This window comes from Nyctibius grandis, chromosome 4, assembly GCF_013368605.1.
Source record: "Nyctibius grandis isolate bNycGra1 chromosome 4, bNycGra1.pri, whole genome shotgun sequence".
Taxonomy (NCBI): Eukaryota; Metazoa; Chordata; class Aves; order Nyctibiiformes; family Nyctibiidae; genus Nyctibius; species Nyctibius grandis.
Window position 1 is genome coordinate 17,998,151 of NC_090661.1, and position 22,204 is coordinate 18,020,354.

Sequence of the window (22,204 nt, forward strand, 5' to 3'; positions counted from 1 at the left end):
GCGGGGGACTTGGGGACATTCTGCCATCCAACGCTATATGAAACAAGCGGTCACAGGGCATGTGAAAAGTCAGAGGCATGTAGCACACTTGTCGTGTGTTTGTGCACGGGGGGTGTGTGGCATGGACCCACCTCTCACTAAGACTACCCAGGACTCTGTCATGCATCAGAGACTGAGCAGACCTGGAACAAAAAGCAAGAGAGCAGGAACACAGCAAGAGAGCTTGTCTGACCTCAAGTCACACTCAGAGCCCTCCTTAGCATGACACAAAAGCATTATTTACGTAAGAACATCTTAGAGGTGGCTGGACCCCACCTAGGATCCCCTAGGTGCCTGGAGGGGTTTTGCCACCAGAGCACCCTCCGCAGTTGCACAGCTATGCCAGCAGAGGATTGCAGTGCCTTGGACAACCCTCTGACTCACGGTTTCCATTTCACTAAACCTCACAGGCTTCATCTCCCCATCCCCTCCCTCCCGCCCCTCTCCCCTTGGCAGGGCTCCCCGGTGGTGAGGAGCATGCCCTCCGGTGTGCCTGGCAGCTCCAGCTCCCCCTTTCTCCCAGCCTGTAGGAGCAGAGAAAACCTTTAGGAGCTGCAGGGCAGGCGATATTTTTGGCCTGAGTCACAGATCAATTCCTGCCCACTCTTTCCCTGCTGCTTGCAGGAAAGGGCCCCCAGACGAGGATGTAGAGACAAGCATTTAAAGCTGTGGAGCCGGAGCACAGTGCTGCAGCCTCCCAATTCACCAGGTAACATGCACGAACCAAAATCCCCTCTCCAGCTTGTATTCTCCGGCTGTCCGGCAGCTTATCCCCTCGCCTTCCTCCCGCAACCCAGCTCAAGCCAATGCTTTTGTAACTTGTCGGGTGGGAGGGGGACGGCGCATCCATCCTCAGTGCCCTGGCTTTGGCCAGGAGGAGTTTGATGGGTGGGGGCACTGGGGTGGGCACCTCGTGCTGCCAAGGAGAGTGGCATCTGCATGGGGACGCACGGCTGGACCAGGTGTTGTGGCCTCTGCTCCCGCACCCCAGCTCCGCCAAAAGCGCTAACGCAGCAAACCAGCCTTCACACTGCATTTTCGGTGCCATCGAGCATTTTTGCCATCTTCCACTGGCTCATTTTCCTCCGGCACTGCGCCAGCTGGGCACGTCTCCAAGAAATACTGTATTTGCCCAAACTGGCAGTACAGCGGGATGTGTGGGAGGGGAGTCCCCCATCTGTTTCTCCTTTTATGTTTGCCATGGACCCGCTTTGGCAATGGTATTCACCAGCCTCCTTCGCCTGCCTGCCGCTTATAGACTGTCCCTGCTGCTGACAGGGCATCATGACTCAGGTTTCCCACACTGAGGACTGGATCAATCCGGTAAAAAGGAAACGTGTGTGCAAGTGCGTGTGAAGCCTGGGCATACACCAGGGCGGTTCTCAGCAGATGTGAGGCTGAGTGCTCCCATAGTCCTGTCTAGCCTGTTCGCTGCCAGTCGGTTGGCAGGAGCAAAGTGAGCACCTTGCAGGTTTGCACAGCCTCTGCTGAGCAGTGCTGCTTGTGCACCAGCGGCAGGGAAGTGCTCCACAGCACTCAAATTCCCCTCTAAGCATCTTGACAAATGTGACGTTGATACAGGCTATGGGAGGGAAAGGTAACCAGATGTTCCTACCTGCTGCAGCTCTATTTTTAAATAGATGAGATGCAAACGTTGCTCCCTGCAGCATCCCCTTAGTTCCTGTACACACTCGTCTGTGCTCAGTTCAGGTCCTGATCTGGACATGTTGGGCAACTGCTCCAGACAATGTCCATCTTTATATTATGCATCATGTCCATGCTCAGTCTTCCCCCTCACCACCCGCTGCGAGCGTGGCCCATCTGCTTAGTACTGTCCCAAAGGATGTCTGTGCATCCTACAGGCTGCCTCTGTCAGAGTACTCGTGTCCATGTCATGCATCTTGCCTCCAGTCCCAGCGTGATCTGGTCCCCTCTTCCCACAGGACCAAGGGGATCTGCTCCATCCCTCTGGAAAAGGGCTTATCGTATGCACACCTCCTCCATTGGCTCTGCTATCATCTGGTTCACAACTGAGGCTTGTTCCCCACAGCCCATTTTATGTTTGCCTTTCTTCCCTTTTTGGGTCTCTATCTGCTTTGCCACGTAACTATAATCCTCTCAAATATTTGTTTCGTGCCTTAGCCACATACTCTGTGCTTTTCATGCATACCCTACATCTAGTCCTTATTTCACCTCTTGATGCCATCACAGACCAGTTTCATTCACAGCCTGCAACATTTTCATCATTAGCTTTGCCTCTCTTTACTGTTGATCGTCCTGCTCTAGGATATATATTTTGTGCTGTCTTGACATCATCTCTTCTTCCTGCATCAGCAGCAGGGTGTACTTGGACTTGACTTTGAGCTGCTGCAGTGCAGCCACGCCAGCCTAGAGGGCAACAAACCATTACCAACTACCTCGTGCTCTCTACTGATCGTGTGGATCAGATGAGAGAGAGATGATCCCAGCTGTAGCCACTTCTCTTCCAAAAGCTGTCAGATTTTGTTAGGCGAGGGTGCAGTGAGCACCTGTCTTTGGAGAAGCCCCTCTCACCAGTTGCCAGGTTAGAAGACAGCACCAAGGCCGAAGAGAGCATGCGTGCAGGTCACAGATATGAACCAGGGTCTCAAATTGCATAAAGTCCCTCCACCTGCCAAATTCAAGCCAGAGCCTGGCATGATTTTACAGTGACAGCATCTCCACCTGGGAGAGGATACAGCAAACGAGTGATCCTCCTTGAACAGGAACTAGAGGCTGGGGCAGAGATCTAGAGAAGTTTCCACTAGGTAACCTACCTCAATATCGCATTTCTTTTCGGCAGGTAGGAGCACACAGACTGGTTATTTGAGATGGGCCACAGGAATATACGGCATAGCAGGGCCACTTTCAGGGGAGCTGTAATCAGCCCTTCTCATCTTTTCTGGCTGTTGGCTGACCTACTGCAGCAGCAAGTGCAGTCGGCAGCAGATGCCTTCAAATAGTGTTCACACATTAGCCCTGATAATTTTACAAATTGCGTAAAGATGGGCACTTTAGCCAAATACTTGTCCCTTTGGTTTTTTTTTTTAATACCCTCACCCCCCTGTGCTCACTGCACACCAGTCAGTGGGCAGCACTTCCATGGATCACTGCCTCCTACAGCTAGATGGCACCCAGCCAGCAAGCTGAAAAAGTGCTGCAAAAGTGCATCTAAAAACCTCTACAGTCCTGGAAGTCTTAAATCCTACCTGTGGCTTCATGTTCATTAAACACTACAGAGTTTGTAAATAAAATCACCTACATTCTTCTCATAAAACAGGTTCTCTTTCACAACCCAGGAGAGATCTAACTCCTGAAAAGAAACGATACCTATCCCTTATTCACCAACCACTTACCAACACTGAGCAAACTGATCTAATACCAAAGTGGATTCTGCTTTGGCACACAAGTTGGGCCAGAGGACCTCCTGAGGTCCTTCCTCACCCAAACTTGCCCGTGACTCTGCACTTACACCTTCATGCTAGAGCTACAGAGGAACTTCCACCGACACCTTCTTTCATCCAAAAATGGTGAAGTTATCCAAAGTGAAATTGTTTGCCAGGAAAATGTGTTTTACTTGAGTTGTTCCATCATTCACAGTCTGAATGTTTCTTCTTTTTTTTTTTTTTCCCTCTCTGAAGTCATATTTGAATGCTTTCAAACCAACATCTTTTGATTTTTTTGCATGATACAGCTATTCTGGTTTTGTTGAGTTTGTCCACTTATACAGACAGCACTGAAACACTTGAAGTTATCCATGAAAACATGTTGATTAAGCTGACTGGGGAATGGTAGGGATGTGCTTTTCTGTTTTGTCACACTGTCAATTATAAACTTTTTACCATGATTTAGGGCAGGTGTGAAAAATCACAAAAGCCATTTGGGAAGGAAAACTAAATTCTTATCTAGTTTCGCTGCCCTTTCTTCTCCTTATCCCGCTCCAGACAAAGAGTTTCTGCAGTGGGGTTTAAGCAGCAGTTCAAGGTTAGAGTAGATGCCCTACGTTCACCAAAACATTCTTTCCAATTTAGTTGAAGCAGTTGCCAAAGGTCAGATAGCGACTAAGTAAGTACGCTCAGAGAAAGGACAGAATATGTATATAATTAATTATTTTCTGTTCCTGGGTACAATCCAATGACCTGTTTTATGCAGCCGGTCAAGCAGAGATCAGAATAGCCTTAAACTTTAAAACCAGCTCCTCTATTTAAGTGTCAGCAGACTGCTGCCATTTTACTGTCAATGATGGAATCCTGAGGAATCTGAAACACAACTCAAATGGGCCAAGCAAAGACGAGGCTTCCTCCCTGGATCCTCTAATACCACCAGCTTGGCATTCAGGCTCGGGTCTCGGTCCTCAGCTTGTCTCTCTCTCCCCCAGCTAGAAGAGACCTGGTGCAGTGCTTGCCATGCACAGCGATGCACCCCTTGCAGCAGCCGCTCAGACACAGGTAGAGCAAGTATTTGCTGGGTTGTGGGTTCACCTACCTGAATCCTGGAGAGGGGCTGGGGAACCTCAAGGTGCAGGCATCTTTTCCTGACAGGGCTTCATGACATCTCAGAGGTTCAGGGTCATAAAAAGGAAAATAAAGGGCAACAAGCTTTCCTTTATTACCTAATTACCAAATTACCTATATATACACCTCCATTCACCTTCCTGATACTGCTTTTCTCCTCCTTGCATCTGGAGGGAGGGATTCAACCCACACCTCCATGGAGGACTCCAGTGCATCATCCCTTCTGTGAAATTCGGTCTGTAGGAGTATCTGCTCCCGTCTTATCCCCTTAGCCTGTAAGAGCAGAAACTCTACATGTTTGCATAAGAAATAGGGAGGGATCTAAACACCTCCTACTTCAGCATCAGATGCAAACATAAGCCAGCTTTGTGTGTCATTCATACAAAGCATGCTGCAAATACACTCATTAGGCTAGTGTGGTTTCAGTGGTGACAGTGGCAGAGCAGGGTACATGTCCTTGGGCATTTTTAAATTCTGTTGACATTTTCTTATCCATAATGGCTTTTTTCCTAAGTTTCCAGTTGGGTTGGCTCTGGTTGTTATGGTCTGGTTTTTTTCCCCAGCAATATTTTCAGCGTCAGACAAACACAAAGTCACTACCACTCCTAAAAGACAATGGAAGTGTTGAGTTGTTAAAGCCATCAGTCAAAGAGGAATTAATTGCATTAGGGTATTTGCATGAAGGATTGAGCACCTACCCCCAATCCTTCCACAGGTCAATGCTGCTCTAAGGAGCAGCGTGTCCTGCAGAGCCAAGTGTGATGTCATCAGTCATCAGGGAGACAGACAGGGAGAAACGGAGATCTCGCGTCTGACACCAACCCAAAGATACATTTGCATCCCTTCCATGAGAACTGGCCTCATCAGACGAGCCACAGCTCTGATGGATGTGGGAAATGCTTTGCTGTCTTGATCCATGACAGAGTGACTCAAAGTCAGATTAGAGAAACATTACCGTACAGGGTCAATGAGCAACAAGGCTTAGCAGGGTGGCACTGGAGAATAAGCAAGAATTTGCCTTCAGATTTGACTTTCTGCTGTAGCTCACCAGCATTCCAAAAGCCAGCTGGAACAGAACAAGCTTAACCCTGGGTGTAAAGCTTCTTTGGAGACCTCCAGAGAAACTGCTCTTGCATACCCTATCTCCCTGTGAGCACGTTTAACCTACCAGATGCCTTGGCACCTACACTAAAAGGCTCCTGAAATGATGTCAAAAAGAAAAGCCCAAACTGGGATGACTGCTAGAAAAGGGGATGAAACGCCCAGGGGCCAAGAGGTGGTGAATAACTGCATTGCATTTGGGCAGCTCACACATTTGGCCAGGGCAAAGGCAGGTACTGGTGCCATCCTCACCAGCTCACTTCAGCAGTCTCAGCCCTGATCTTCCAGTCAAACTGCATGCAAACCCCCAACCAAAATTCACCAACCCAATCAACTCCAAACCCCCTCTGCTCCCAGCGCAGCATTTTCTGCACTTGAACGCTCTGCGTATAGCACATCCCTCCCCAGGAACAAGCAGAGACAGAGCCAGAATTTGCACTCTTCCTCTCTGGGGATGGTAACAATCAAAGCACAGCTCCAAATTTGCATTTTGCAACCCTGACTTTTGCAAAACAGTAAATCTTGAAAACTTGAAAAGCCTCCAACTGGTTTCATTGCCTGGAGATCCTCTGCTAGAATATCTGTCCTGGCAATATCACCATCATCTGCCCTTCACCTCTCCAGTACTTTAGATGCCAAACTTCACAGGGCCAAATCTGGGAGCATGCAATGGTGTTACTCGATAGCCCTTTTTCACACTAATTTTAGTTGATGGAACTTTTCATGCTTTCAAAAAGGAGTCACTTTATTTCTTTTTGAGAAACCTCTTGTACTTATAGGCTACTGTAAATACTCTTTTTCCATCTGATGCTTTGAACTTACCTACAGGGCTCTAAAAATCGCAAGAAAACAACACCCGAAATGATCTCAAAGGAACGATGACCTGTTAATTTTGTAAACTAAACCAAGTAACACGATGCACCCAACATGCAAGTGATTGCAGATGGAAACAAATTACACATCAGTAAGTACTGAATTCCGCTTTTCTTCAGTTACTATTGATTCCTGATTTTTGTGGTAGACTGTTGCGCCATCACTCAGCTGTTTGCTTTGGGAGACGTGCTTGCTCCATCTGCTTTAGACATCTAAGATACAATCCCTGTGGGATTTGGGAAGTCCTCCTTGGACACCCTAGATCTAGGCTAGATGTCTCTCTGAAGATAAAGGATCAAGCTGGACAACTTGAGACATAGCCAGGGGCTCATCCTCAGGCTATTTACACCTAAATGGACGAGACAGACAGTGAGGACAAAGCCTGAGCAGCAGGATGGGAGCCAGGACCAGTGCCTGGAGCTGCTGTTTCGGGCTGTCCCCAGAGGAGGTGAGCAAGGCAGAAGACCAGCCGAGGTGCTCACAGCAGCCACCCACAGGCTCTCCGCAACCTCAGGGAAGGACTACCTAGCCAACCAAACACCTTGCTGCTTTCATGCTTTAAAATGCTTGCTCATATAAATTCCAAAAATATTTTCCCCTTACTTTGCTTCAACCTGCCACCCTGTTCTTCCCATCACCCTGAAAAGCCCCAATCCCATGACACTTTTTTCTATTTATTTGAAGGATGAAGAGTGCATGTCTTTAGCATTGCTAAATCACTATTACTTAGAGTTACTGTGAAGAGATTAAGCTCCTTTCTGAAATTTATGATCCAAATCAAATTTTTCCACTGCAACCAAAACCCTCAGGGGACCAATGCAAAATCACAGGGAAATCACTTGTGGTCTCTCATTATCAGGATCCTTGTAACAGGTCCATCATTTCTGAAGCAAATGCTAGCTCCAATTGCACTTTTTGTCACTCTCAGATCCATTCTTTACCTGCTTTAAAAATATATATCACGCAGCATTAGCAAAAGTGTGTTGAGTTGGCGAGAGTTACCAATAGACCAACCTCAGAGCCTTGTTCAGTAGCGTATCAGCTGCCACCTCATTATTTATAGCTGCCCTGCTCTTTAAGCTTGTTTATTTTCCTTCCTTAACGTGGTGGTGGCAGGAGGGGAAGCTCTGACATTCAGGCCCAGATGTCTCAGAGTCTGACCTTTCCTTCAAAGAGCAGAAACTGCAGACACATTTCAAGGAAGAAAGTAATTTGGAAACTTTAGACCCTCGTGTCCACCACCTCACTGGAGGCCCAGTGCAGAACTGCAAGCAAGGGTTGAGCAGATCTGTTAATTAGCTAGCTCATGTACATAAGGATGGTCATAAAAATGAGCCTATAATTATTTTATACCTGGAAAGAGAACCAGATGAAGTCTAGCCCCCAGTCTCAAAGCAGATCAAGTGCTATATAAAGACACAACATTCAAAACAGACTTGAGTTTTCCATCAGCTAAGTTTTCCCCAAGTTTAAATAACGCTGGTTTATGGCCTGCAGGAAATAGGCATTGCAGTGGTCATGGGCCATGTTTTTCAAGCCCATCTCACGTAGAGTCACGCAGAATCATCTGTTAAAGCTTTCAGGGAAAAAAAAGCAGCCCTGAAGCCTGCTACGGAGAGACAAGCAGCCCATTTCTGTATTACTGTAACCCCCAAAGATTCATTTAAAAGTGAATGCTGTACAAAAGGACATTCCCCTTCTGCATAATCTAAACATACAGGACAGGGAAAGAAGAAATTGGAGAGAAGCAACACCTTGAGGTGTGCCTCAAGGTCAGAGCACTGAGAACTCACATGGGGGTTTCTAGCCCCTCTCTTTGGGCACCACTGACCTGCTGAGAGGATGGTAATTTGGGATAGCATGGCAGCACAGGGAACACAGGCAGCCAAGAGATACAGGGACCAGGAAAGCATTGCATTTCTCCACCAGTTCTGCAGCAAGACACTCTCAATGCCTCAGTTTGTCCTTGTTATACTTAAAGTGCAACAGTCCCAGGAGAAGATAAAGCTAAGGTCTTACAATGAGTCTCAGAGATGCCTGTGCTGCAGAAAAAATATTAGTTTGATACTGTGAAAAATGAATGCAAGAAAGAGAGGGAGCAGTCAGCTACTGAAAATACCAGGCCAGTAACTGCTATAGAGAGGCACAGCCTGCTCTCCTTTACTCAGATGAGATGGATGAGTCCCCAGCAGCCCTCTTCACATCCCTAGGAGAGCAGAGATCCCAACAACATGCAGGGATGTACAGGAGAGCTGGAAGCAGGCTGGCTTTGCAAAGGTTGCAGCATAACTTCACCACCATGCACAGGGGTTTCTCCACAGAAAATTTGCCTGCAGGAGCTTTTCATTTTAGCAAGAGATGAGCAGCACTTCACAGATGCCACATTTTCTTCTGAAGTGAGCAATGAAACCAGCCACAATGCCCTGTGCTTGCTGCTGAGGGGAGAAATGAGCCTTCATTCCCTCTTGGCATTGCTCAAGGTACACACCCAGAGCACCTGGGCTGCAGCATCCCTTTTTTAGGAAGAGTCTTTCAGCATTCTGGTAACCCTACTGCCACTCCCCCCCCACACATCTGCACCATGTTACTTTGCGATGAGAAACAGCACATTATAAAGTTAATTTAATCGTGGAAAAATTTCTCCTGGCAGATATAGGTACCTCATAAAGAGCTACACACACCTGCTCCAAGCCAGGTCTTTCCCTGGTTCTTCACCACCACTAGAGTGCTCTGAACTCCCCGTAGAATTTCCACATAACCTGCTCACTTCTGTGCTGCAGCCAGAACCTAAATTATGGCAGTTGTTTCTGTTGAAACCACATCTAGATCCACATGGGCTTTAAGTGGGGAGAACATGCCCTGTAAATTAACCCTCCTTAGCGAAGGAATCTCACACAAGCAGCCTTTGGGGCCTTTTCTGCTCTTCAAGCTGGCAGGGCACAGGCATAGTAATAGGAGAAATTTCTGGCCCTCCTTTCCACCAGCTAACTGAAGAACAGACTTGAAACAAATTGGTGCAGCCAGTTTACATGCATGCAAGGGCACAGTAGCACTGCTTTCACCTCACACCAGGACATCTCTATACACTCCGTTGCTGCTGCTCTGGCCTAACCTGAAATCCCAGCATGGCAGAGGAAGGGCTGAAGGGAGGAAGATGGGACAAGATGGTGTCCATGGTCCCCCGTGCTCTCCAAGGAACACACTCCTTGAATTCCTGTCTCCAGAAAGAGCTGAAGCAGAGGATGGAGAGGACAAGGGTACCCATAAGCAGAAAGATGACAGCAAGAAGTGATATCTGAAAACTTTCCTGTTCCCAACACTTTAGGAAAAGCATAGGTAAGGACAGCACAAACTATTTGCTGTCTCTACACCACAGAGGTGTTAATACTTGGAAGATCACCTCCATAAAAGTGTTCTTCATTAGATGGTTGCAGTCAGCTCATTAGAGTGCTGGGTTCCTGTACAGACAGCTATATTGACCTCATCTCAGCTGTATAAGCAGGCTATAGAGGATTATTTTTAACAGCTGACACCACGAGTTATTTTGGTTGAAGCCTGTGACACCACTCAGGTCTACTAGTTGGGGAGCTAAGCTCTCTGCTTCTCCTAGCTGATCACTCCGTAGGAAGTCTCCTGCATGCTGCTCCATCTCTCACCCAAACACCACTCATTCCCATTTTACAGTCAATTACCCCCAATAGCAATGAAGAATGCAGCAAGATGACAAGGATCTCCCAAACTGGACAGGCACACAGAAAGCCCTGTTCCTGCACACATTAAGCTCCTTTTCCTCTTGTCACTCAGCCTGATGTTTCTTCTCATCCACTTTCCGCTCAAGCAGAGAGCTGCAAGGTCTTGGAAAACAGCTTTGCTGCAGGAACTCCTACATGAAAATCCTCAGAGTTGCCACTGTTACAACATCTTCCTCAAATTTTATTAAATGCTTACAAAAAAAAAAAATCCAGGACACAGTAAATTTAAGCAGAAAGCAAACTGATGCTGGAATAGAGGGAAGCTGCCCTCCCTCCAGGAGAGCAGAAAGAAGTTGAAAAACTATATTGACATGGGAAGAGGGCAGGAATAAGACTTTAAAGTAGGGGTGGGGGACATGCTAACTCCATGAAGATACGGGAGAGCTCAGAAACAGCCCCTTGGGAGCTGATTTGCAGATCTCAGGTCCAAGGCCAGAGTGCCACTCTTTTAGGGGCTCAGTTTCCCCATGTTCACAGCAAGCCCTGACCTCCTCAAACAACTCATTAGGATGACTTTTCACCAAGGCAGCTTCCAGCATAAGAGAAGCAGCCATTTCCCAGATATCCTGTCCACCTCCAAGAGCATAACAGGCAGGTTATCAACACACCCACCACCTCCGACATTCAGAAGTGATTCCATCACTGGCACTGGAGCCGACAGGTTAGAGAACAAGAAAATCCCTTTCCCAAAGAAGGGAGACAATGCCAGTGATCAGCACTCCTCATCTGGGAAAGGAGACCTCCAACCCATTTTAGACAGGGAGAAGGCAGCAGCAACTATTTGAAACAAAGCTGTTATTGCCACTGTCAGGACAGAAAAGTGGCAGGAACATTTTGGCATGGGTACATAACTGTGATTAAAGGATAATCTGGGAACTAAAGAAAAAAATGGGACTAAGTTGAATGTGATTTTATGTACACAGAGTAGATGGAAGTCCCTCAAAGCAGACGTTGTAGAGGGACAGAGGCTGCATCGTAAACAGGGGAAGACTTCACCCACAGCTGGCACCAACAGGGTGACAAGCAGTTCTTGCAGTCTCCTCATGCTCAGGATCTGCCCATTGCCCTCCTTTCAAACACTGATTCTTTTACCAGGTTTCTGTTGAACTCACTCTCTCCCACCACCCAGACACTAAGAGCCACAAAAGTAGAAATTCTTCATCATGTAGCAAAACCCTACCAGCTCAGCAGGGCAGCAGATCCCTCTCTTCCAACACTTGAGAAAGAGGGGGAGAGAGGGAGCAGAGCCACAGCCTCCCATCTCCATAGCAGAGCCAGATAAAAAAATAAAAAAAGAAGCCAAAGAGTCACATAGAAGGTTAAAACAGGGATGGGTTTTGCCAGCTGATCTAGTTCCTTTCATCCAACTGGAGGCAGCATGGAGTATGGCTCACACCCCGAGAGGAGTCAGGCTGTACCGAAGCAGACTGACATCAGGCAGGAGAAGAGAAACATCCTTCAGTTATCTTCCGTGGAGCAGAGGAAATAGTGGCATTGAGGGCTGCATCGAGCCAGGACCAAGCTCAGCTGCAAGACAAGAAAACAAGAAGTTTATGCATACCGTTTGGCCTGCCACAAGCAATACCCTGGGCTGTACAGAGGCAGCGTCTTGTCTAGCAATTATGGGTGGTTTTCTCTCACCCATTTCCACAAAACCCTGTGAATCAGCCCATAAAGCTTCAGCACTGCAGGACAGTAAACCGTGCTATGTGCCCATGGCAGAGCAGATGCCAAGGGCTGCACGCCCAGCAGAGGTCACGACTGCCCAGGCAGAGGGAAGGACATGCTCCTGCCCAGCCATCTTCTCCCAAGGAGGAGATTAGCAGTTTTCGTTCAAGCTCAAAAAGCCACTAAAGCAGGGAGTGTGTTCCTACAACCCCAGCAGCCGCAGCTCTCCACTTGGGACCATCTGCAGCAGTATCAGGTTCCTGCAGCTCTCAATCTGCTCCACGTGCAACAGCTGGTGCAGCCAAGGGACTCCAGCGTGCAAATGACTTTTCCATTGCATGATAAATGACACTCTCCCCACCATCCCCAGTTTGGGGTTGACTGCAGATGGAACAGAGTCCAGGAGAACAGTTGGGGTCCAAGAGTGGGTGATCTCCCGCTCCACTCACAGACACTCAACCAGCAGCAGGGAAACTTAACCCTTCAAAAGCCTCTTGACTCAGCTTCTAGCTCAATTTCCTTCCAGCTTATCAAACCCACTCAAGTTTCTCAGGCAGTATTTTCCCTGTTGTCCCTGGATTTTCAGTTCTGGCCTTTCCGCTGGCAAAAAAGCAAGTCCATCTGTCCCTTTGCTTTTGCTTCATTACCCAGCAAGGGGGAAGATGCTCACAAATCTTGCTTGTTGCAGAATTCCTCCTGAGCACACAAAGCTCTGGAGGAGACTCAAACAAAGCCAAGCATGAGAGGGAAGGCAAATACATTAAGAATTGATTTCCTTTTGCTGTCTCTTAGCATCTCTTTGCCTCACTAGTCAAACACAGACTCTAGCACAGTCATATGCCATGGAATTTACCACCCACAAGGTCTCCAAGACTCACAGCACAGCAGGTTTCAAGTCAGATGGTACGTTGAGATAGCAGCAAGAGTGATTTTAAGAACACGGACTATTGTAAGAGACCACAAAACTTCAGGTTATATGGCACAAAGTAGCCTCTAACTTTGGGAACAGAGGGAAAGTTTTCCTGGTGCATGCAGATTATACCTAAACTTCCCACTCCAAAACCCCCATGCCTTCCTCAGTAGCATCTGGCAGTTCACAGCAAACCCCAGGCAAGATCCTGCTCTGACCCATGTGGGAAGCTGCATTTTTCTGGGGTGCAGCAGTCTGTAGGACAAGGAAAACACTCAAAGAGCTGATCAGTAGTTGGGAAGTTCACTGCCCTGCCTCTTTAGTATTCCCAGCTCAACAAACCTGAAGCAGGTCAACCTTTAATTCTGGCTTACCAGTGCTAACAGTCCACAGGTCATCTTGTAGTACAGGCTGTCCATGGAACCACACTACACAGGAGCAGATGAAATCATTCCACAATCAATCCTAACATCTGATGCATGTACTAATTCACCTTGCAGCAGATAAAAATCACCCAAGCAATTACCAATTCCTATACAAACAGAACAAGAGTAGTGTTGCACAAGAGCAAGTATGCACCTCTCCAACTAAGGCATTTTGGCTTTCTGACCCAGAAGAATCTAGAATATCCACAGGGCTAGGGAGGAGAGCAGGTATATGATGAAGGAATAGGCTCTTGACCTTTTTTTGGGCCAGTGCAGACTTGTTTCTGAGAGTAGCTCTTGGAATAGAGCAAGACCTAATCCCAGCCTTGTGCCTAAGGCACAAAGCTGATAAGCCACTGGGAATGCCCAACAGTTGTCACCCCCAGCTGGCACAAATCCCCTCCGAGCCTCTCGCCAAAACTGTGGGAGGTTTCTCATGCCTGCAGCCAAAATGAATTCATCAGTTGGTAGCAGTGTACCACTTGCTAGACACTGCCCAGACCCTGCCCTCCATAGCCTCTGCTCTGGAGGTCAGCGTGTCCACCGTGGTGAGGGCTGGACCTTGAAAGCTTTGGGTTTTTTGTTTGGTTTTGTGGGTTTGTTGTTGTTGTTGTTGTTTGTTTGAGGTTTTTTTGGAAGAGTCATCCTTCTTTCCCCCATCCACAACTGGTTTTGGCAGATAGATACACTACCTGCTTGCTCAGTACAGATCATCTTCCCAGCCTGGTGCTGACAGCAGCACTGCAAGCCTAAGACAACACTGGGCACTCAAGCGCAAATAGCTGTTCTGCACTTTTGAGTTTTATTTGGGATAATTTTCCCACACAGTAGGTATCACACTACACACCCACGCTAACCAGAGCGGGTTGGAAGCCACCAGGAACCAAGCGGAGCACATGCAAGTCCATGCTCAGTCCCTCTGAGCAACCCTGACATCACCCCACCACCTCTTCCTCGTTTCAGGATGCTAAGTTGCATCCAGCACCAGGGATTAAGGGGTTCAGTGATTTATGCCTCATTTCATAGCAAAACTCAGCAACTCTTCGCTGAGCAAGAGCCAGGGCAGAGTCAGATTTCTTTTTAGGGACTGCCAAAGAGTCATGGCAAGTCAGAGGCTGGGTGCTTGGTGTTCCCTAGCCTTGCTCAGGAAGAGAGAAAGAGGAGAACTGAGACTAGTTTTATCTTTCTATCCCCAACACAGACTTCAACTGCAGGAAATCTGACTGGTGCTCACCAGAAAGGAGACAGTGGTGAGTTAGCAACAGAGAGTGGGAAAAGCAGTCGTGCATCCGCCCAGGAGCAGCACAGTGATGGCCAGAGAGGGTTCAGCTGCAATTGCCATTGGGAATAAGACCCAACTCAGACCACAACCCATTTCTGTTTCACTGAAGAATGGGTGATACAGGGAAGAGAGTGGAAATGCTCCCCAAGGGAAGGAGAAAACTAGGTTTTTATCTTAAATTGAGTACAGAAAGAGAAGGTTGCCACTGTGCTTGACACAGTGAAGAGATACCAGTTAGAGTTAGTGTTGTGACAAGGCACTTTCTCATCAGATAAATGCAGCTTTTAAGTCCTGTATTTCACAGGGATGTCTTCCTGACAGCTGAAATCAATCAAGGCCTGTTGATTGAAATCAATCAAGGCCTGCTCTGTTTCTCTTGACATTTCCTTCCAAATCCTGTTAGGATATGCCAAGACACGAATGTCTGGGGTCCCAAGGAGCTCTCACTGGATTTTGCACTAGCACCAGGAGCAGGAGGGCTCCAGGTTTGGCCATACAGCTTCCCCCCAGTACATTGCTTGCCCTGCCACACCACCCTCAAGACTAGCTGAGGCTGCCTGCGGAGATGAAGGAAACCAAGATTGATGCTCTTCTCCAATGATACTGACTTCATACTCATAGCTTTTGGAGAGAAGAAGGCCTTATGTATAGACTTCAGAGTTTAGCCCAGGGCTAAGCCCACACCAACTCTAAGCTTTGTGTTTTCTTCCAGGAGATGACAATGCTGATAACAGTATCATCCTCCATCCAGCCTGCTCCCACCCATCACCACCACCTTTCTCCCCCTCCCACCCTACCAAAGCCCGGGAAGGACAACCTGCGGCTCCAGCGGCTGCTGAAGAAGGCAGCCAAGAAAAACACTGTCCTAGCTTCGGAGCAAGCCAAGTCCTTTCGGTCCAGCCTCTCACCTGTGAATGAGGCCAGCCCTGACCTAGAGCACAATGAAAGCACTCCCCCAGCAGAGACCCCCAAAACCACAGCACCTCCCTCCACTAGCCTCCCGACCCGGCTCTCTATCAAGCCTGTCACGCAACGTGTCCCCTCCCCTTTTCGAAAAAGCAAGCCTTTCACGCTGAAGGTCACCGAGCAGAGGCGCATTGCTGAACACCTCAGGCTCACGACCTCCCCAGCCATGCCCATGCTACACAAGCCAGGTGCTCCTAAGACTCCACAGCAGCCTGAAGGCACAGACACCCACCTTCCGTCTCCAGGCGACCCTATCAAATCTGTTTTCCCCCAGCTTCCTCCTTCTAGTATGCCCAGTAAAGAAAGGGCACCAGATGTTACTTATGTCACCAAGGTGCACACTTATTTCCACAGTGTCAAGCCACCCAGGGCTAAGACACCCACGTCAAATCAGACCCAAGCAACCATCAGCCATGAAGGCAAAAGGCCGCCTTCTCCATCAGCTGAAACAAGCCACTCTGAACCATCTCCAGGGCAGATACCTGCCCCGCTTGATGACAGCAAGGCCATGGCTCCCACACTGGAGCCTCCCCTCCTTTCTGCTGCAGAGGCAGAGCCTCCTGAGGAGCCCAAGCCTGCTCCTACTGAAAAGTCCATCAAGGCCCCTTCACCCAAGCCCAGCACCTCTGATGCCCACACCAATAAGCTTATTACCCATGAAAGTGACACAGACATATCTGGACCAGAGGCAGTTCCTGAATTACCCAAGCAAGATGGTGACATCCTAAAACCATCAACACCCAGCACTCCTTGCAGAGAAGCACACCCAGAGACAGCAACACCAGCACAAGCTGAGAGTACGGGGGCCACCTCCACAGACACCAAGGCAGAACATGTCATTCAACCTCATATGACCCCCAGCTTACCAAACACCACCCCTCCCCTCAAAGCTGAGCCAGCACTACCATCAGCAGAAGGAGCAAGACCTCCTGGAGCCAGTGCTGGTGGCTGGCATCGCCTCAGGAAGCACTTGATGGTGCAGCCAGAAGCACCCAACTTCCCAGAGCCCGAGCCAGAAAAGCTGGGACAGGAGGAAAGGAACAAAGAGAAGGACAGCTCTCAAGCAATCATCAGTCAAGACCGCAGGCTGTTTAAATCAAGGGCCACAAGAATGTGGGATGCTATTTTATACCAAATGACAGTCAAAGAAAGGAAGCAGCAAGCAGAAGAGAAGAAGATGCGGAAGGAAGCAAGCTTCTTTCTTCCCCGCCGTTTACCTGTCTTTCTACATAAGCCACGCTTTGACGCCCGGAAACTGAAGGAGCTGGCTGCCAAACCCATGACAAAGATCACCACCATGTTTGAGGCAGGCCGGATTAGACCCAAAGCAGCTGAGGAATACACCAAGAGCTTTAACAGAATGGCATCAGGATGGTCAGCCAACTGAAGCCAGGCTGCTCCACCAGGCCCACATCTCTGAAGGTTCTTGCAGGGCACCAAGCAATAGAGCACCTGTGTCTATGTTTACTGCCCAACAGAGCCAAGTGTAAGGAAAAAAATAAAATTAAACAAAACCCCTCCAAGCCAGCAGCGTGATGCTGTGGGTTTAAGGGTTACTCTCTGTATGTATATAGGCTTAAATGCATAACATACCACATCCACAGTTCATGAGCCAGGAAAACAAACGTGCACTTGTTTTAAAAAGAGCCAACAAGCACTGTATGCGGTAGTATGGGGAAGAGAGGGGAGGCACACAGTGAAGAGGACAAATTGCCTGTAGAAAAAGCCCAGTTCAGTGGAGGATGATGGAATCCGAATTTATTTTATTGTATTTAAGACCAAGAGAAATCCTAGAAATAAAAGCAGTTGTAGATGAGACAACATGAAGGAATCTGGGTTGCTCCACCTCTCCTCTAGGGATTCTTAGAAACTGAACTCAAAGAGGCTACACATCATCTCTTTAGCTTCTCCACTGAAAGTGCTGTGCAGGGCACCTCACATCCGTTGCTAAGAACAAGGTGGAAACTCATCCTTTAACCCAAGGCACAGACAAGGGACAGCATAAGATATCCATCCTGCTCTCGCATAGCAGGATGTCCCTGATTCAAACACTGGACATCATCATTTGATGTCCTCCTAGGTCAGTCTACTAAATTGTAGTGCACAGAAGACTTTATTACAGTAATAGAGTTCTTTTATGTATTTTACAGTACTTTCTTAGGTACAGCTGGGGGTTTGTGTTTTCATGATAACCAGCAAGAGCCTGCTTCAGCATGTGGGTCTCCAACTCTGTATTTAACAAGGTGCTGTTTCCTGGGGGTTCCTGCTAACCACATGTAGTCTTCATTTTCAGAGGCAACTTCATAATAGTTGCCTGCCTACTGGTGCCTGATGACCTGAAAAAAAGGGTATTTAAAACAAAACCCCCAACTCTGTCCATCCAGAGACAACTGTGCTTTCCAGCATTACAGTCACCCTTTGTGTCTCCATCACCACCAAGCTTACGAGTATGAAAGCTGGAGATCAACTATTTCTGCTTCTCAAGGGACTTTGTCATATGCTGGGAAATTCCTACATAGCTAATATAGGATCGCTATGTTTAGTCCAAATAGGAAACTTGATACATAGCTCTTTTCATTCTCTTTGTGTGCAGAGGATATGGATCTGACTAAAATTTCCCCAAGCCAAACTGCTAACAGGCTTAGAAACAAAACCGAGAGCCCCTTTTGCCTTTTTGAAGTCTTCCAGTTTTGCAATGATGCTATCAGAAGAGCTCAGTTATAATCAGACCATCACTGAAGTTTTCACTTTTCTGGTCTTACCTTCTGTTTTGTAATCCCTTCTCTGTGCCAAGGAAAAAAAAAAATGAGAAGGAAGAATAACCCAAGTATCTAAAGTTTGGATTTCTCCAAAACCCCAGTTTTTCAGGAAAAAGCCGAGAAGAGGTAGGTTAGAAATGCACCAGTAATCACAAGTGGATCCCAGGTAAGCCTTTGCAGGCTAATTCAACGTGCTGCAAGAAAAGACTATAGAGAAAGATCCATGCATCAACACAAAAATCAAAAAGAGTGCAGCTTAAAACATGTAGAATGCCTAATGCAGATAAAGATGACCTTATCACACAGCAATAAAATGGCACCTTACTGTAGCACAGATAGTGGGATGCCTACTATGATAGTGGGATCATTCACAAGATCCACAGCATTAGCATGAAGCAGAACAGCAAATATTGATTACACTTGGGAGACTAAGCGAATCTGGCCAGAGAAGGTGGTTTCAGAAGCAGTTGTACTTTGACTTTGTCCTGCAGCAAGGACAACCACCCAGAACAAGCCAGTGAGTCTCACACACAGTGATGAGGAAAGGCTTATGTCTTGCACCTGCTGGGCTTCCCACCAGGCTGCATCCACAACCCAGCCCCACTGCACAAGGATGGAGAATCACCAGTGGGGAGAGCGATGCCCACAGTGGGACAGAGGAAAGCAGGTCTTCTGGCTGCATGGTTTAGCCCTTCTGCCCCAAGAGTGAAGGGCAGAGGCATACAGCAGGCATGGCAAGTCCTGCAGAGACAGACCCTGGCACGAGAGCATTGCAGAGGAGGGAATAGATGCGTGGAGGCACAGATTTCCACCAGCAGTTCTGCATTGGGAGCCATTGCAGCATGTCCCAGCTTGAGCCGCTGTGCTGAGCGAGGGAAGGGGTGCTCCACAGAGTTTGGACACAGAGTTTGGTTGTTTTTCAATGTCAAACAGTCCCAGGCAGTTGGTAAGAGCCCAAATTGCCACTTACAGAAAACCTCTTGCTCCACACCCTGCTCAGAGGTTCTGCAGTTAAGGAACGGAGGGGAGGAGGAAAAACTGTACCTGTGCTCAAGCAACTAGAAAGCTGATAAGGTGGTGTTGAGCGAGTGACACAGGGGTGAGCTGGAAGGGTTTGGGAGCAAGAAGGCAACCATGAATGGATCCGGCAGTAGGGAAAAAAGGATGAACATGGTTCAGGGGGCTGGAGAGGAGCAGGGGAGCAGGGACCTCACAGCACACAAAACAGCCAGCTAAAAACCCAAGAACAGAAACAAACCAACATCCTCAAAGCTATCACAGTCATTTTGCTATTCTTACAGTCAAAAAACCTTCCTAGTGCATGAGCCCATAGGGCAACAGTGCTGTGCAGTGGTTGTTTGGAGTACTGGGTGGATCCTAGAGGACATCCCATGACAGTCACTGGCCTTTCAAGAAAGGATGCTGGAAATACATGAGAACTGAGGGCACTTTCCTTTGAGCTGCTTGCAAAAGCTCAGATAGGGCAAACAAAACCTGCTGACAACCTAGCAAAACCTGTTTGCTATCAAGAATTGAAGCTCAGTAGGATTCCACCTGGTGCATCATAAACAGACTTCAGGAAAAAGAAGAAGACTGATCAAAGAGGAGACTTTAAAATAGGTTTCTGAAAGCCACAGGCAGAGAAGCAGGTTGAGGGTACAAGTCCGTTGGGCTCCTCCTTCTTTACATCTAAAAACACAGCTTTGGGCAGGCTTGGGTTTGTACTGCTGCCTATCTCCAAGTAGCATTCAAGAAAGCTTCTCTTCTAAATTGTCACCACAAAAGGAAAAAAACAAAACAATATGCTGCACTCAGAAGCCAGCTTGGGGTGGGGGGGGGCGGGCAGGGAAGAAACAGCCCCTGGAAGAATGCACAAACAAAAGGTGTTTTGTAGCAGACAGAGCTATTTATAAGCTTGGCTATGAAATAAAGCTTCTTTTTTATAGTAGGAAAAAAGAGAATGAGCTTGTTTTCATCCCCGACAACTTCCTCTCCTCTCACAGTGCCAGATGCTGCCTGGTTGGATCCAAGCAGCTATCACCTCCCTCTATGCCATTCCTCCTTATTGCCACAACCCTCTACTATCATCCACTCAAGATAACACTAGGATATCTATTAACATAAACACAATATGAGCATGAGATCCAAAGACCATTTCAAGAGGGCACAGAGACAGAAACCCAGCTCTGCCTTCCCCCTTGGTACACGTCAGAGGACAGTCCTTTCTGCTCTGTTGGTCTACCCAGCACAGCAGACGTTCATGTCCTCCCTTCTACAATCCTATTACGGACTGGTTCCAAGAGGTTACTAAAATCATTAAAAGTTTTTCTCCTGATTAATTCAGTAAACTGGGGAATTAGACCCCAGAAGCATCTGAATTTCAGGAGTACATCATCCCCCACACTCAGCCAGAATGACCTCCAGCTATCTACTTCTCCTTGCAACATAAGAGAGCATAAGAAAAAACAGGAGATAGACTGTTCCTTTGAACTAGCAAAGGCAAACACATCTTCACTCAGACAGCAATAGCTAAGGGACTTATTCTGCACATTAAACTAACACAGGTATCCAGCTTCCTAGCAGCATCAGAAAGTCAAAGACCAAAACATCCTTGTGAGCAAGCTCAGGAAGTGATGTAGAAGAACAGATAGTGAGATGGATTAAGAACTGGCTACACAATAGAGCCCAAAGAGTGGTAATCAATGGTGCCAAGTCCAGCTGGAGACCTGTAACTAGTGGAGTCCCCCAAGGATCAGTGCTGGGTCCAGTCCTGTTCAACATATTCATCAACAACCTTGATGAAGGGACAGAGTGTCTTCTCAGGAAGTTTGCTGATGATATGAAGCTGGGAGGTCTGGCCGATACACCTGAAGGCCATGCGGCCATTCAGCATGATTTGGACAGACTAGAGAGCTGAGCAAAGAGGAACCTAATAAGGTTCAAAAAGAATAAGTGCAGAGTCCTGCACCTGGGAAGGAGTAATAAAATGCACCAGTACAGGTTAGGAGGCGATCTGCTAGAGAGCAGCTCCGTGGAGAAGGACCTTGGAGTCCTGGTGGACAACAAGTTATCCATGGGACAGCAATGTGCCCTTGTGGCCAAGAAGGCCAATGGTATCCTGGGGTGCATTAAGAAGAGTGTGTCCAGCAGATCGAGGGAGGTCCTCCTCCCCCTCTACTCTACCCTGGTGAGACCTCACCTGGAGTACTGAGTTCAGTTCTGAGCTCCCCAGTTCAAGAGGGACAGATCTGCTGGAGAGAGTCCAACAGAGGGCTACGAGGATGATTAAGGGACTGGAAAACCTGCCTTATGAGGAAAGGTTGAGAGACCTGGGGCTCTTTAGTCTGGATAAGAGAAGACTGAGAGGGAATCTGATTAATGTGTATAAATATATGAGGGCTGGGTGTCAAGAGTAAAGGCGCTACCTCTTTTCACTTGTGCCCTGCGACAGGACAAGAGGCAATGGATGCAAGCTAGAGTACAGGAAGTTCAACCTCAACATGAGGAAGAACTTCTTTACTGTAAGGGTTACAGAGCACTGGAACAGGCTCCCCAGAGAGGTTGTGGAGTCTCCTTCTCTGGAGACTTTCAAGACCCGTCTGGATGCGTTCCTGTGTAACCTGCCCTAGACTGGTCCTGCTCTGGCAGGGGGATTGGACTCTATCTCCAGAGGTCCCTTCCAACACCTAACATTCTATGATTCTATGAAAACAAACCCCCACTGTGTACCCACTCCATTCCAGCTCAGAAAGTAAGGTGTTTGCCCAGAAGCAAGGCTCCAGCTGTTACCATACAGTACCTTCCAACTCACCCAAAGCATAGCTGGCAGAAATAACTCCAACATCCCACCAGAACAGTGCCAGGAGTTTGTTACACAGTGCAAGGTCATACCCCACC

At 47.8% G+C, this 22,204-nt stretch overlaps 2 protein-coding genes across 5 annotated transcripts in view; one reads left to right on the forward strand and one right to left on the reverse strand.

Annotated features, from left to right (window-relative positions):
* Positions 1-564: 564 nt before the first annotated feature.
* Positions 565-17,071, forward strand: PRR33 (proline rich 33). Of its 2 annotated transcripts, XM_068399961.1 has the most exons (3): positions 566-748; positions 6,501-6,636; positions 15,295-17,071. In XM_068399961.1, the coding sequence occupies exons 2-3, from the start codon at positions 6,616-6,618 to the stop codon at positions 16,933-16,935; spliced, it is 1,662 nt and encodes a 553-aa protein (XP_068256062.1). In that variant the 5' UTR covers positions 566-748; positions 6,501-6,615; the 3' UTR covers positions 16,936-17,071. The 2 variants fall into 2 exon arrangements, with proteins under 2 accessions (XP_068256063.1, XP_068256062.1); XM_068399962.1 differs by lacking the exon at positions 6,501-6,636 and having other exon boundaries at positions 565-748.
* LSP1 (lymphocyte specific protein 1) overlaps positions 10,458-22,204 on the reverse strand; it is a 52,783-nt gene continuing 41,036 nt past the window's right edge. For all 3 annotated transcript variants that reach the window (XM_068399963.1, XM_068399965.1, XM_068399964.1), the window contains exon 11: positions 10,458-11,824. The gene's annotated coding sequence lies outside the window, so the exon portion shown is untranslated. The remainder of the gene's footprint in view (positions 11,825-22,204) is intronic.

Excerpts from the sequence above, each read along its gene's own strand:
- PRR33 (XM_068399961.1), top strand. The coding sequence starts at position 6,616 with ATGGAAACAAATTACACATCA. Across the intron at positions 6,637-15,294 it reads TGGAAACAAATTACACATCA|GAGATGACAATGCTGATAAC; the intron begins GTAAGTACTGAA and ends GTTTTCTTCCAG.